Genomic DNA, 16,752 nt, shown 5'->3' on the forward strand with positions numbered 1-16,752 from the left:
TCGATGTCCACATCACTAAGCATCTAACACAGTCGTGAAGAGGGCACGACAACGCCTCTTCCCCCTCAGGAGGCTGAAAAGATTTGGCATGGGCGCTCAGATCCTCAAAAAGTTATACAGCTGCATCAGTGAGAGCATCTTGACTGGCTGCATCACCGCTTGGTATGGCAACTGCTTGGCATCCGACCGCAAAGCACTACAGCACTCCCTGCCATCCAGGACCTCTATATCAGGCTGTGTCAAAGGAAGGCCCTAAAAATTGTCAAAGACTCCAGCCACTCAAGTCATACTGTTCTCTCTACTACCGCACGGCAAGCGGTACCGATGCACCAAGTCTGGAACCAACAGGACCCTGAACAGCTTCTACCCGAAGGCCATAAGACGTCTAAATAGTTCCAGGACTATCTGCATTGACCCTTTTTGCACTCACTTTATTGACTCATCACATACGGTGCTGCTTCTGTTTATTATCTGTCACTTATTCCGAGTTATATGTACATATCTACCTCAATTACCTCGTACCCCTGCACATCGACTCTGTATTGGTAGCCCGTGTACGTAGCCAAGTTATCGTTACGCATTGTGTATTTTTTATTATTACGTGTTTTACTTTTCAATTATTTCTTTCTCTCTCAATTGTTGGGAAGTAAGAATTTCACTGTTAGTCTACACCACGTTTACGAAGTACGTGACAAATAACATTTGATTTGATTTGTTGGAGTGCTTACAGTAAAACATAAACCACAGTAATATGGTAATATGATAATCCCCCACACTCACACCGTACAGTATTGCATTATGGCCGTGACCTGTAAAACTGAAACATCTCCCACTTACAGTGCCTTCGGAAAGTATTCAGTATTCTTTTTCCACATTTTGTTACGTTACAGCCTTATTCTAAAATTCATTAAATATTATAATTTTTTCAGCAATCTACACACAATACCCCATAATGACAAAGCGAAATCAGGTTTTTCTAAATTTTTGGAAGTGTATTAAAGCTAAAAAAACATACATAAGTATTCAGACCCTTTGCTATGAGACTCGAAATTGAGCTCATGTGCATCCTGTTTCCATTGATCATCCTTGAGATGTTTCAACAACTTGATTGGAGTCCACCTGTGGTAAATTCAATTGATTGAACATGATTTGGAAAGGTACACACCTGTCTATATAAGGTCCCACAGTTGACAGTGCATGTCAGAGCAAAAACCAGGTCAAAGGAATTGTCCGTAGAGCTACGAGACAGGATTGTGTCGAGGCACAGATCTGGGGAAGGGTACCAAACTATTTCTGCAGCATTGAAGGTCCCCAAGAACACAGTGGCCTCCATCATTCTTAAATGGAAGAAGTTTGGAACCACCAAGACTCTTCCTAGAGCTGGCCGCCCGGCCAAACTGAGCAATCGGGGGAGAAGGGCCTTGGTCAGGAAGGTGACCAAGAACCTGATGGTCACTCTGACAGAGCTCTAGAGTTCCTCTGTGGAGATAGGAGAACCGTCCAGAAGGACAACCATCTCTGCAGCACTCTACCAAACAGGCCTTTATGGTAGAGTGGCCAGACGGAAGCCACTCCTCAGTAAAAAGCACAAGACAGCCCGCTTGGAGTTTGCCAACAGGCACCTAATGAGAAACAAGATTCTCTGGTCTGATGAAACCAAGATTGAACTCTTTAGCCTGAATGCCAAGCGTCACATCTGGAGGAAACCTGGCACCATTCCTACGGTGAAGCATGGTGGTGGCAGCATCATGCTGTGTGGATGTTTTTCAGCGGCAGGGAGACTAGTCAGGATCAAGGGAAAGATGAACATAGCAAAGTACAGAGAGATTATTGATGAAAACCTGCTCCAGAGCACTCAGGACCTCAGAATGGGGTGAAGGTTCAGCTTCCAACAGGACAACGACCCTAAGCACACAGCCAAGACAACGCAGGAGTGGCTTCGGGACAAGTCTATGAATGTCCTTGAGTGGCCCAGCCAGAGGCCAGACTTGAACCCGATCGAACATCTCTGGAGAGACCTGAAAATAGCTGTGCAGCGACGCTCCCCATCCAACCTGACAGAGCTTGAGAGGATCTGCAGAAAAGAATGGGAGAAACTCCCCAAATACAGGTGTGCCAAGCTTGTAGCGACATACCCAAGAAGACTCGAGGCTGTAATCGCTAGGCTAGGCTCGTGCGTCAATGAATTTACGTAATAAAAAAAAATCCATCTGTTTAAGCTAGAGATATATTTTTTTGTATGGGCTTCATTTCAATCAATCGCATCAGCCTGTCGGCCTTCCACATCTGCAGTGGAAAATGGCAGAGCTACAGCGCCATTTGTCAGACCAGGAGAAAATCGGTCTTCTCACAAAAACGTCTATAGCGTCCGGTTTGGCCTACAAACTACTCCATGGAAAGGGGAGACTCTCGCGAACACGATGGTGTTCTCCGTTTTGTTCTACGACCCCTACAAGTGTCACGGGACTCATCTGAAGGTAACCCGGTACCGGTTAAAAAAAATTATGGAAGTATGGAAGTAGTTTTGTGCCCCCCAAAACAAGGGTTAAATATGTGTCAAAAATACATAAATAATTCCTGAGCTTTCTTATATATCTTAGGTATAGGACAGACACTTAAAAACCTTATTTCTTATGATTTATTTTTTGACTGTCTGTTTTGCCATGAATGTGTTATTCAATGTGTTTCTATGGGCTACAGCAGTAAAGGCCAAACACAGTCTTCATTGGTGAAATATGAACCTAGAGATCATCACATCTGACATCCCCCAGCTCTTCCGCTCCTCTCTGGACTCGCTGCATTAATCAACTGGATCAGTAAAATGGGACTGGTTCTTATCTGTGTACAGTACAGCATGCATATGTTCTAAATCATGTCCTAGGATGTAGAGAACATCTGGGGAAGTCAACAACTCTGAACTCAGCAAGGAGAACATTTTTCACCAGTAGATTCACAAATTGAAAAATATGGTCCCTTTAGCTTTTTTCCCTTCTATTTAATCTTAATTTTTCCAGGTTAATCTCATTGAGAAATACTTTTTGGGCATTGAGAAATCTTTTTTTTTGCAAGAAAGACCTGGTTCAAGACTGCAGGGTCAGCAATATTAAAACTTTCAATATCACAAATAACTTTCCTGTATAAAACTCCTTTAAGGCCAATCCATCACCTAAAACTCCCTCCTCTCTCTCTACCTCTCTCATGGAGGATCTGGCTGGGTGAGAAGTGCTCTAGCCTCAGTTAGGATGTTGTATAATGGTCTGTCAGTGGAAAAACAGCAGCTCAATGTTAATCACAAAATAACACATGATCCCGGTCACCTCCTGAGGCTACCACTGGACTGGCAAGTATTCCTTTACACCCTGGTAACACCTCTGTGGGTTATCCTCTATTGTCATGCTCCAACAGGGAAGATATGGGGTGTGCTGTACTCCATAAGGTCCATGTAGCTTTTTGTTCATATAAGACCAATGCATTAACGCTGGGGGGGGAAACGTAAATAAAGGTAATAATCTATAACCTAATAATATATATTGTCGCTACATCATACATACCATATCTGCATCTGGGTATGCAGGCATCACTACAGTGACCCCTGTACAAAGATACAATTGAACAAAATATCTTTAATAGATATAAACATTTTTACACATCACAGCTCAAAGGAAACATCATCACATGCTGTAAAACATGTCAAGAAGGAAGGTGCAAATTATGATGAGCGTCAGAATCCTTTGATATATATACAGGTTGTACAGAATAAGAACATAAGGGGAAGCTTGGGGGTTTTAATAGTACAATTGACTGTAGACATGGAGGGTCTGCCAAGTTCCTTACTAATAGACTTAGATGACTGTAGCTGGCATTTCAGGATTTACATAAAATCTTTGTATGTCATGACATACAGTACCGATTTCATCTACAGAGAGTAGAACAGGATGAAATACATGTGGCACCAGGGGCCTTGTAACATGCTGTGGATCAGGATCAAGTATAGTACGTATTTCCATGTAACAAGACATATTATCATCACTAGGTGGCACTGTGGATCCAATACAGCAGGCAGGCGAGGATGGGACCACACTAATAATCTCGTAGGATAATAAACTAGATCATGTAGAATCATCAGTTAGAAGTTAATTGAACAGTAACCCTGGTCTTCCAGCCATCCACCCAACCACCCAGTCAGCCCAGTTGTTTTTATACAATAACCAATAGTACAATCTGGAACAACTGCATCCAGTAAACCCATTTTACCCTCCTGAAATGAGGCCAATCCATAAAGAGACGTGGGGAAGTGGTAAAACAATATCAGGTGTTTTGCAGTGGTAACATTTCTGTTTATATATATTTACAAAATAAATTGTTGAACAGCTTTAGTAGATAATGGCACCCATATTATTTAATTTGTATATTTTTACATGGCAAGTGAAGATCTTTTCATCAGTTAACTAGCTGTAGTCATGTACAGTACTGTGTGAGGTATACTCAACCCCCTGCAACATGTTTTACATTCCCTTATAGAGGCTCAATGGGAGAAGCATCACAGAGATGCATTGTAATATTAAACTATATCCAATACACAATACACACGCCAATAGACTGCCTGTGTGTACCTTTCTAGTACCGAAAGGGCCACGTTAAATTCTAGGGGACAAGTGACAGCCCCATCATGTTTTTCCATAAACAACAAAATAACAGCTGATCACTCATATCTTCAATATGCAACTTGGTCTTTCGAAATCTTGTAACGTGCTGTGAACCTGTTAACAAACTCAGAGACTGGGTATATGTGTGTATCTGCATATGTATGTGTGTCTAGCTAACGCACAGGCAGCTACTCCTCTAACTTGAACTATGAATGGAACTGAATGCAACACACATTTCTGAACTGTTATTTTCTGGGACTTTCTTAAATAACACAAGACTGTCCTACAGTGGACAGTTGGTTCCACTGTGGAGAGGAGTACAGTATGAAGGAGCAGGATCTGAAGGACAAGGTCAACATGGGGAGGTTCCACATCATAGCCCAGGGAGGTTAATACATCTCTGTCAGACATGCAGGGACACTACAGTACAGTGCCAGCAAATCCTAAAGAAAGGATTGCATGCTGATCATCTCTCAGTCTCTCTCCCTCTATCTCCTCCATTTACAGATCCAATTTGTTGAAGAATAATGGCAGATCAGTTCATGTTGATCATACAGCATTTACATCCACTGTGAATCGGTCCATGTCAACAGAAGAATAGCAGTTCTAATGAAGGAATCAAAGAAGCAAGTCCTGTGGTTCTGAGCACCCATAGTGTGAATCCGTTCAAGTTTGAGTGTGTTGTGGTCACACGTGTTCAGCTGTTCCTGTCTATAGCACATGGATAGTCAGTTCATGTCAATGGTGTTGAAGACCCACTCTGTGAACTTCTTGAGCTTGGCTGAGGCGCTGTAGGACTCCTCCTGGAGCCGCTGGTTGTCCTCTCTCAGGCTCTGTATCTGGGCCTGCAGGGACACCTTGGCATCCTTCTCCTGGGGACACACACAGGCAGTCATCATTAACAGAGAGGAGTGGAAGGCTCTCATTACTCTCTATGACTGTCCTCAGGATATGGGGCAGCTAAAACCAAAAGGCAGAGTAGTAAGTACCTGTGCCGAATCAGCACTACTGATATATGGAGAACTGGAACCACACTACAGAGATATCCTCCTAACACACTTGATTGACCTTTCCACACTGAGAAGGCTGCCCTTTCAACTGGTCTATCTACTGTTCTAACCACTGTTAGGGAAAGGGCACCAGGTTTAGTAAGAAGTGAACAGCAGAGTAGAGATGGCTAGGCTAAGGCTTAGCCTCTGGTGCTGAAGACCTGGTTGTTTCTTGTCTCACCTTCTTTAGGTCATCCTTCAGCAGTTTCACCATGGACTCCAGCTGGCTTACCTTCCCCATCAGACAAGCTGGGCTCTCACTGTGGGAGGGGGAACAGTGTTAACTACCATATTCTAACCTACAACAAGACTAGCATGACCTGGGGCATATTGGCATAAAATGAGGTGTAGCAAGCCACAGCTTTAGACCCTAGGAGTAGGGCCAGGAGTTTTTCATAATCATGTGGCATGGCCAGGAACAACTGGGCCCAAGTTTTAGGATAAGCTCCTGGCCCTACCTATGTCTACAGAATTCTCTGGACGTGCATGGTATGTAGTAGGTAAATGGGTCTTACCCAGGCAAAGTGTTTCTCTGTGGGGCAGCCTGGGGTTCGGCCTGCTGGGGGCTGGTGGCTGTGACCTCTGGGCTGGAGCTCCCATCATTAACAGATAACAGTCTATGAACTGAAGACACACAAAGAAAAACACAACAGTTACAGCTTCAGTCATAGCTCAGATTGACAACACACAGGAATGAGGAAGGGCAGCACTGCTGCCCTCTGGTGGTAAAGATAGTAAATCTCCAGCTTACTTTGCCTACCCTCAAAGGCCTTGGCAGCATCCACCAGGTTGGACCAGTCCAGAGCACGGTCAGCTCCAGAGTTAGGCAGGGGCATGAGGCCTGGGTCCCCCAGCTGCTGTCTCCTACCCCCCTGGTCCTGGCTGGACGACTCACACAGGTCACCTGTAGGGGAGAGGAGAGGGGGAGGAGAGATAGCGGGTTACAACAGAGGAAGTGGAGACAGGTTTCAAATAAAGTACATACCATAAACAAGATTACACATAACTCGTTTAGAGTAACCCATACTTAAGGACATATGGTATACACTGATACACACTATGATAACCTGTGCTCCCCTGGTTTGAGATGGAACCCATTTGGATAAACTGGCATTGGCTTTACGCAAGGATTACTTTCAGGATAATCTGAGGCTAACCCAGAGACTTGTAAGAGGGTTGTCGGGGTGGCACGTGGCGGGCGGTGGGCGAGCGGGGTATGGTGGAGCAGCTGAAGAGCAGGTTGTTGGGCGTCTCTCTGTGCCCGCTGTACGAGGGCTCCCGCTGCCCGCTGTAGATGCTCTCGTCTGACAGGGTCCTCTGCAGGGACCGCCGGCTGGGAGGGGGGACGGGGAAAGAGGGCTGGAGAGAGTGAGGGGAGAGAGAGGAGCACTGTGAGGCTGCTGATTGACCCCGTAAACTCAGCCTTTAGCCTTTAGCATGTTGACCAGTGTATGTGGCAAAGCAGAGGAGGGAGTTTGGATTCATCAAGCAAATACTGCATATCAAATACTCTGGAATGCGTTTTAAAAATAACCATGGGAGTTCTCATTAATTTGACAATTTTCAAAGTAATATAATTGACAGAACAGCGCCGGAGAAGATGGCTGCCGTTTTACAGCCCTCTAACCAATTGTACTATTATGTGTGTTTTTCCGCGTTATTTGTAATTTATTTTGTACATAATGTTTCTGCCATCGTCTCTTATAACCAAAAAGAGCTTCTGGATATCAGGACAGCGATTACTCACCTCGTATTGGATGAAGATTTTTTCTTCAACGAGGCGGCCGCGAAGGATATCATACAGACACCCGACAAGGCCCAAATCCCCGTCATTCGCATGAGGAAGAGACGGAGATATCGTGGACGTAGGCCGGGGTGCCTTGTAAGGATCCGACGGCAAGCGAGTAAACTGCCGCTCCCATCAATCCTATTAGCCAATCTTCAATCATTGGAGAACAAATTGGATGACCTAAGATTACGGTTATCCTACCAACGGGACATTAAAAACTGTAATATCTTATGTTTCACCGAGTCGTGGCTGAACGACGACATGGATAACATACAGCTAGCGGGCTATACGCTACATCGGCAGGATAGAACGGCTGACTCCGGTAAGACAAGGGGTGGCGGTCTGTGTATATTTGTAAACAACAGCTGGTGCACAAAATCAAATACTAAGGAAGTCTCTAGGTTTTGCTCGCCTGAGGTAGAGTATCTTATGATAAGCTGTAGACCACACTATTTACCAAGAGAGTTTTCATCTATATTTTTCATAGCTGTCTATTTACCACCACAAACCAATGCTGGCATTAAGATTGCACTGAATGAGCTGTATAAGGCCATAAATCAACAGGAAAACGCTCATCCAGATGCAGCGCTCCTAGTGGCCGGGGACTTTAATGCAGGGAAACTTAAATCCGTTCTACCTAATTTCTACCAGCATGTTAAATGTGCAACCAGAGGAAAAAATAACTCTAGACCACCTTTACTCCACACACAGAGATGCATACAAAGCTCTCCCTCGCCCTCCATTTGGCAAATCTGACCATAACTCTATCCTCCTGATTCCTGCTTATAAGCAAAAACTAAAGCAGGAAGCACCAGTGACTCGGTTAATAAAAAAGTGGTCAGATGACGCAGATGCTAAGCTACAGGACTGTTTTGCTAGCACAGACTGGAACATGTTCCGGGATTCTTCAGATAGCATTGAGGAGTACACCACATCAGTCACTGGCTTCATCAATAAGTGCATCGATGATGTCGTCCCCACAGTGACCGTACGTACATACCCCAACCAGAAGCCATGGATTACAGGAAACATCCGCACTGAGCTAAAGGGTAGAGCTGCCGCTTTCAAGGAGCGGGACTCTAACCCGGACGCTTATATGAAATCCCGCTATGCCCTCAGACTAACCATCAAACAGGCAAAGAGTCAATACAGGACTAAGATTGAATCGTACTACACTGGCTCTGACGCTCGTCGGATGTGGCAGGGCTTGAAAACTATTACAGACTACAAAGGGAAGCACAGCCGCGAGCTGCCCAGTGACACAGGCCTACCAGACGAGCTAAACCACTTCTATGCTCGCTTCGAGGCAAGCAACACTGAAGCATGCATGAGAGCACCAGCTGTTCCGGATGACTATGTGAGCCGCCCCCAGGTGGTAAGGGTAGGTAACAACACATCTGCCACACTGATCCTCAACACGGGGGCCCCTCAGGGGTGCGTACTCAGTCCCCTCCTGTACTCCCTGTTCACCCATGACTGCATGGCCAGGCACGACTCCAACACCATCATTAAGTTTGCCGACGACACAACAGTGGCAGGCCTGATCACCGACAACGATGAGACAGCCTATAGGGAGGAGGTCAGAGACCTGGCCGTGTGGTGCCAGGACAACAACCTCTCCCTCGTAGTGACCAAGACAAAGGAGATGATTGTGGACTACAGGAAAAAAAATAGGACTGAGCATGCCCCCATTCTCATCGACAGGGCTGTAGTGGAACAGGTTGAGAGCTTCAAGTTCCTTGGTGTCCACATCACCAACAAACTATCATGGTCCAAACACACCAAGACAGTCGTGAAGAGGGCACGACAAAGCCTATTCCCCCTCAGGAGACTGAAAAGATTTGGCATGGGTTCTCAGATCCTAAAAAAATTCTACAGCTGCACCATCGAGAGCATCCTGACTGGTTGCATCACCGCCTGGTATGGCAACTGCTTGGCCTCCGACCGCAAGGCACTACAGAGGGTAGTGCGTACAGCCCAGTACATCACTGGGGCCAAGCTTCCTACCATCCAGGACCTCTATACCAGGCGGTGTCAGAGGAAGGCCCTCAAAATTGTCAAAGACTCCAGCCACCCTAGTCATAGACTGTTCTCTCTGCTACCGCACGGCAAGCGGTACCGGAGTGCCAAGTCTAGGTCCAAAAGACTTCTCAACAGCTTCTACCCCCAAGCCATAAGACTCCTGAACAGCTAATCATGGCTACCCGGACTATTTGCACTGCCCCCCCACCCCATCCTTTTACGCTGCTGCTACTCTGTTAATTATTTATGCATAGTCACTTTAACTCTACCCACATGGACATATTACTTCAACTACCTCAACTAGCCGGTGCCCCCGCACATTGACTCCGCACCGGTACCCCCCTGTATATATAGCCTCCCTACTGTTATTTTATTTTACTTCTGCTCTTTTTTTCTCAACACTTTTTTTGTTGTTGTTTTATTTTTACTTTTTTGTTAAAAATAAATGCACTGTTGGTTAAGGGCTGTAAGTAAGCATTTCACTGTAATGTCTGCACCTGTTGTATTCGGCGCATGTGGCCAATAAAATTTTATTTTATTTTATTTGAATAGATGGTGACAATGGTTGTTACTACAGCACAGTGCTGCCTACTACCTTTTGGTCGTGGGAGGAGGGTGGGGGGCTGTCCAGGGTGATGAGTTTCTTCAGGTCCTCCTGCAGGCTGGACTTTGTGACCCGCTGGGGGGATTGGGCCCTAAGCTGAGCCCTGAGCTGAGGCTGGCCACCCAGCAACCCATCACTCTGGTGACGTCTGAGAAAGAGGAAGCGCAAAGACAAGCAGTTATAGGATGCAGTTCTCGGTTCAACCACAGGGTGGGAGTGTTGTACTCATAAACAAAACATAAGCCAGGACTGAGGTGGGAAAGGCATCTCCTCTCAGTTGACTCAGATCTCAAGTGTCTCTAACATCAACAATCTAGAACAGTTGGATTTGTTTCAATAGGGAAAGAACATCCTTTCACAACATTACTTACACCCCTCACAGTGTAATGGCCTCAGTGACGTGTCAATAAACACATGTATGTTCAACATTCCTCCTCTACTGCCCCCCATGCTCACTTGCGTGTTTTGCCAAAGTCCACAGAGTTGATGGTACCTCCCGGCTTCCTCCAGCCGATCAGGTACTTGGAGGTGGCTCCCTGGCGGGGGTAGAAGCTCTTGGGGCCTACAGGGGAGAGGGAGGTCTGAGAGGTGGGGGAGGTGGCAACGGCTGACTCCTCCTGGGAGCAGCTGGGGCTGCAGCCTGGAACCATGGGACTGCCAGAGTGACCTGAGCTCAGAGTACTGGGAGGGAAAAACACAGATATGGGTTAGTATAGGTATATTTATACTAATGTATTCATAACTCACACACACTCACATTGGTGTTTCACTTCACATTTCTGTAATGTGCACTCATCTATGAACACATTTCTGTACAATATTTCAAAACTATTTCAAAAACATATGGTAATTTGGACTACTTTTCCCCACATACTACATCTCAGATATCTCCACATCTGAGATGAGAATTTAAATTCATAAAGAAAAAGAAATAGGACACAGTGTCCTTGGACTTCTTCCATTTTAAAATTTCAAACAACTGTTCTCCCCAGTTTGACATGAAAGACATGCTGTGTGTACAATAGAACAGTCACTAGTCTGGTGGAGCTGTAGTTAGTTCAGAGCCACAGAGGAGAGGCTGAGCAGAGGAGGAAAGGCTTTGTTCACTCAAAGGAACTGTGGTTTAGGAGTGTTAACAGTGCTGAGCTCTCACATTCAGCATTCCTCAGTGTTTCAAGTGCTCTCTTTCCCTCTGTGAGAACCTGGCTCAAACACAAACAAGCACGCACACACACACACGCACACACACAAACACACACTCACATACACATACAGCAGGTTGCTGCTTGCTACCTCTTTCACCACCAAACCGCAAAGCTTGGGAGTTTTCCATCTGGGACAATAGGGGATATACATGTATAAGGACTACAATGCATCACTGTCTGCTTAATGAAACATTGATATGTGAGAGGAAATGTATTGGCTGCATAAAGAGCAGACTGTAATAGAACTCTGTAATAGAACACCATAGTGCCCTCAAAGCTCACCACTAAGCTAAGGACCCTGGGACTAAACACCTCCCTCTGCAACTGGATCCTGGACTTCCTGACGGGCCGCCCCCAGGTGGTAAGGGTAGGTAACAACACATCTGCAACGCTGATCCTCAACACGGGGGCCCCTCAGGGGTGCGTGCTCAGTCCCCTCCAGTACTCCCTGTTCACCCATGACTGCATGGCCAGGCACGACAGTGAGGACTGGTAATTTCTTCTCGAGACCAGCGGAGTAAAAATGTCATAATTATCAGCTTCCATTCAGTCAGCGCATAAAACCGCCTCGCCAGGCCAAATATATAAACTCCTTTCTTGAAACATTATCTTAACAGCCTTTATATCTATTATAGACATGTTTGCGCAGTGGCGAACCTATAGGCCTTCAGTGTGTGACAGGTTTGTGATTCTGAAAGGACAGCAACCGTAATACCAGCGCAGTCATGCAGGAGAGTGCACTTTTTGTAAAACAAAGTGGACGGTATACACTTTTTTCAGTGGGCATTGTGTATTATAAACTGGGTGGTTCGAGCCCTGAATGCTGATTGGCTGACAGCCGTGGTATATCAGACCGTATACCACAGGTATGACAAAACATTTCTTTTTACTGCTCTAATTATGTTGGTAACCCGTTTATAATAGCAATAAAGCACCTCTGGGGTTTGTGGTATATGGCCAATATACCACGGCTAAGGGCTGTATCCAGGCACTCCATGTTGCGTTGTGTATAAGAACAGTCCTTAGCCGTGATATATTGGCCATATACCACACCTCCTCGTGCATTATTGCTTAATTATACTCACTTCTTAATCCCTACTGATGCGTATCAAAGTACTGTAGTGGAGGTATATGACTTATCAATTATGTAGTGAAATAGAGAAATCATGCACAAAGTAGCCTACACAATCACAAAGCACGTGAAATATATTCACATGAGCACCACATAGCCTAGTTTCAGCGGAATATCATCCGCAGGCAGCAAGAGTGTGTAGCTGTCAAATGGTTTTGGCATGGAGCAGCTCACAGAAGAATGACATCGGTAGCTGTTAGGGTAGGAAAGACGTTTCAACTTATGATATCTACCAGTAAATGCTAACTAAGGCAACAATGGGCATGCAAACCAGGTATTGAAAATATTTAGTCCGAAGTGTAGGCTATATGTGATGCGCAATTGTCATCATGTGCTGTTTGCATCAGGGGCGTAGACATGGATGGGCCTGGGTGGACAGAAGCCCACACACTGGGGAGCCAGGCCCTGACAGGCCCACCCAATCAGATTGATGTGGTTTAAGCATTGTTGTGGAGTTAGACCATCAATTTTGTTTCGATTTTATTTATTTTTTGGTGTGATTTTGAGAGTGGAAATCTGAAAAATCTAAAGGATTTTTTTTTTTTAAACATAGGAAAACATATGATTTTTCACACAGGGTGTCTTTCCTTCGCTGGGCAGGCCGTTTGGGAATTTTTAGGTAACATTTGAATATACACACTTCTCCAGGCACCACTACAACCAATTTGTTGCTACTTACTGGCGCCGACGAAGGTGGCGGCCTTGTGACTAGCTCTTAGGAAACTTTGCAGTATTTTGTTTTTTTATGTATTATTTTTTACATTATTAGCTCAGAAAGTGTTTTGCATCATAACATACAGCCGGGAAAAACTATTGGATATCAGAGCGGCGGTAACTCACCAGCATTACGACCAGGAATACGACTTTCCCGAAGCAGATCCTTTGTTTGCTCTCCCCAGGGCAACTGAACTGATTCCAGCGGCTGACCCAAAACATCGCCGGCGGAGGAGAGGCACTCGGAGCGGCCTGCTGGTCCGACTTAGGAGGCGCGCACACCACCCACCACTTCCAAGTATTCTACTCGCTAATGTTCAATCTTTGGTTAACAAAGTTGACGAACTACGGGCAAGGATTTCTTTCCAGAGAGACATCAAGGCCTGTAACATACTCTGTTTCACGGAAACATGGCTCTCTTGGGATATTCTGTCGAAATCGGTCCAGCCAGATGGGTTCTCAGTTCATCGCGCAGACAGAAATAAATATCTCTCCGGGAAGCAGAAGGACGGAGGTGTGTGTTTCATGATTAACGACTCGTGGTGTAATTGTAGTAACATAGAGGAACTCGAGTCCTTCTGTTCACCCGACCTAGAATATCTCACAATCAAATGCCGACCGTATTATCTCCCAAAATAATTTTCTTTGGTTATAGTCACGGCCGTGTATATCCCCCCTCAAGCCGATACCACGACGGCCCTCAAAGAACTTCACTGGACCTTATGCAAACTGGAAACCACATATCCTGAGGCTGCATTTATTGTAGCCAGGGATTTTAACAAAGCAAATTTGAGGACTAGGCTGCCGAAGTTCTATCAACATATCGACTGTTGTTCTCGCGCTGCTAAAATCCTCAACAATTGCTATTCAAACTTCCGGGATGGTTATAAGGCCCTCCCCCGCCCTCCTTTCGGCAAATCTGACCACAACTCCATTTTGCTTCTCCCTTCCTATAGGCAGAAACTCAAACAGGAAGTACCCGTGCTAAGGACTATCCAACGCTGGTCTGATCAATCGGAATCCACGCTTCTAGATTGTTTTGATCACGCAGACTGGGATATGTTCCGCGTAGCTTCCGAAAATAATTTAGACATATACACTGAAACGGTGACTGAGTTTATCAGGAAGTGTATAGGTGATGTTGTGCCCACTGTGACTATTAAAACCTACCCTAACCAGAAACCGTGGATAGACGGCAGCATTCGCGCAAATCGGAATGCGCGAACCACCGCATTCAACCATGGCAAGGTGACTGGGAATATGGCAGAATACAAACAGTGTAGCTACTCACTCCGCAAGGCAATTCAACTGGCAAAACATCAGTATAGAGACAAAGTGGAGTCGCAATTCAACGGCTCAGACACGAGACGTATGTGGCAGGGTCTACAGACAATCACAGACTACAAAAAGAAAACCAGCCACGTCGCCGACACCGACGTCTCGCTTCCAGACAAGCTAAACACCTTCTTCGCCCGCTTTGAGAATAACACAGTGCCACTGACGAGGCCCACTACCAAGGACTGTCGCATCTCCTTCTCCATGGCCGACGTGATTAAGACATTTAAGCATGTTAACCCCCGCAAGGCTGCCGGACCAGACGGCATCCCTAGCTGCGTCCTCAGAGCATGCGCAGACCAGCTGGCTGGTATGTTCATGGACATATTCAATCTCTCCCTTTCCCAGTCTGTTGTTCCCACATGCTTCAAGATGGCCACCATTGTTATGACTGTAAGTCGCTTTGGATAAAAGCGTCTGCTAAATGGCATATTATATTATATTATATTATTGTTCCTGTACCCAAGAAAGCAAAGGTAACTGAACTAAATGACTATCGCCCTGTAGCACTCACCTCTGTCATCATGAAGTGCTTTGAGAGACTAGTCAAGGATCATATCTCCTCTACCTTACCTGTCACCCTAGACCCACTTCAATTTGCTTACCGCCCCAATAGATCCACAGACGATGCAATCGCCATCACACTGCACACTATCACACTATCCCATCTGGACAAGAGGAATACCTCTGTAAGAATGCTGTTAATTGACTATAGCTCAGCATTCAACACCATAGTACCCTCCAAGCTCATCATTAAGCTCGAGGCCCTGGGTCTGAACCCCGCCCTGTGCAACTGGGTCCTGGACTTCCTGATGGGCCGTCCCCAGGTGGTGAAGGTAGGAAACAACATCTCCACTTTGCTGATCCTCAACACTGGGGCCCCACAAGGGTGCGTGCTCAGCCCCCTCCTGTACTCCCTGCTCACCCATGACTGCGTGGCCAAGCACGCCTCCAACTCAATCATCAAGTTTGCAGACGACACAACAGTAGTAGGCTTGATTACCAACAATGACGAGACCGCATACAGGGAGGAGGTGAGGCCTCTGGGAGTGTGGTGCCAGGAAAATAACCTCTCACTCAACATCAACAAAACAAAGGAGATGATTGTGGCCTTCAGGAAACAGCAGTGGAGAAGGTTGAAAGCTTCAAGTTCCTTGGTGTACACATCACTGACAAACTGAAATGGTCCACCCACGCAGACAGTGTGGTGAAGAAGGCGCAACAGAGCCTCTTCAACCTCAGGAGGCTGAAGAAATGTGGCTTATCACCTAAAACCCAAAAAAACTTTTACAGATGCACAATTGAGAGCATCCTGTCGGGCTGTATCACCGCCTGGTACGGCAACTGCACCGTCTACAACCGCAGGGCTCTCCAGAGGGTGGTGCGGTCTGCCAAACGCATTACCGGGGGCAAACTACCCGCCCTCCAAGACACATACAGCACCCGATGTCACAGGAAGGCCAAAAAGATCATCAAGGACATCAACCACCCGAGCCACTGCCTGTTCACCCCGCTATCATCCAGAAGGTGAGGTCAGTACAGGTGCATCAAAGCTGGGACCAAGAGAATGAAAAACAGCTTCTATCTCAAGGCCATCAGACTGTTAAATAGCCATCACTAGCACATTAGAGGCTGCTGCTGCCTATTGAAATCACTGGCCACTTTAAGAAATGGAACACTAGTCACTTTAATAATATTTACATTTCTTGCACTACTCATCTCATATGTATATACTGCATTCTATTCTATAATATTCTTCTGTATCTTAGTCCATGCCGCTCTGTCATTGCTTGTCCATATATGTATATATTCTTAAATCCCATTCCTTACTAGTTTTGTGTGTATTGGGTATATGTTGTGAAATTGTTAGATATTACTGCACTGTCAGAGCTAGAAGCACAACCATTTCGCTACACCCGCTATAACATCTGCTAAACACGTGTATGTGACAAATCAAATTTGATTTGATTTGATTTACATAGGGCCGATGGAAAGACAGCAGTCACACACAGCATGATGTTAAAGGATAAGCAGTCCATAAACTCTGACATAATAAGCCAGTAGGTAACAATCATAAGAATACAAAAACACAACCATTAAGCATTTCCCAATCGAAATGTACAACTATTACCTCCCATGGCAAAAAGCATTTCACGTTTAGCACAGTAACTGGTGACCTAAAGTTTAAAGTGGAACTGACAGCGTTTTAACTACAGTGGCTTGCGAAAGTATTCACCCCCCTTGGCATTTTCCCTA

The 16,752-nt window shown here is 45.6% G+C and overlaps 1 protein-coding gene across 4 annotated transcripts in view; it reads right to left on the bottom strand.

Moving 5' to 3' along the window:
* Positions 1–3,603: 3,603 nt before the first annotated feature.
* LOC121544928 (signal-induced proliferation-associated 1-like protein 1) overlaps positions 3,604–16,752 on the bottom strand; it is an 84,374-nt gene continuing 71,225 nt past the window's right edge. For 3 of the 4 annotated variants that reach the window (XM_045209135.1, XM_045209133.1, XM_045209134.1), the window contains 7 exons: positions 10,567–10,791; positions 10,102–10,258; positions 6,853–7,054; positions 6,447–6,599; positions 6,211–6,319; positions 5,877–5,955; positions 3,604–5,518 (listed from right to left, as the gene is read on the bottom strand). In XM_045209135.1, coding sequence (XP_045065070.1) covers positions 5,375–5,518; positions 5,877–5,955; positions 6,211–6,319; positions 6,447–6,599; positions 6,853–7,054; positions 10,102–10,258; positions 10,567–10,791 — 1,069 coding nt within the window. In that variant the 3' untranslated portion in view covers positions 3,604–5,374. The remainder of the gene's footprint in view (positions 5,519–5,876; positions 5,956–6,210; positions 6,320–6,446; positions 6,600–6,852; positions 7,055–10,101; positions 10,259–10,566; positions 10,792–16,752) is intronic. The other variant, XM_041855182.2, reaches the window with a different exon arrangement.

Source organism: Coregonus clupeaformis, chromosome 29 (assembly GCF_020615455.1).
Source record: "Coregonus clupeaformis isolate EN_2021a chromosome 29, ASM2061545v1, whole genome shotgun sequence".
Classification (NCBI taxonomy): domain Eukaryota; kingdom Metazoa; phylum Chordata; class Actinopteri; order Salmoniformes; family Salmonidae; genus Coregonus; species Coregonus clupeaformis.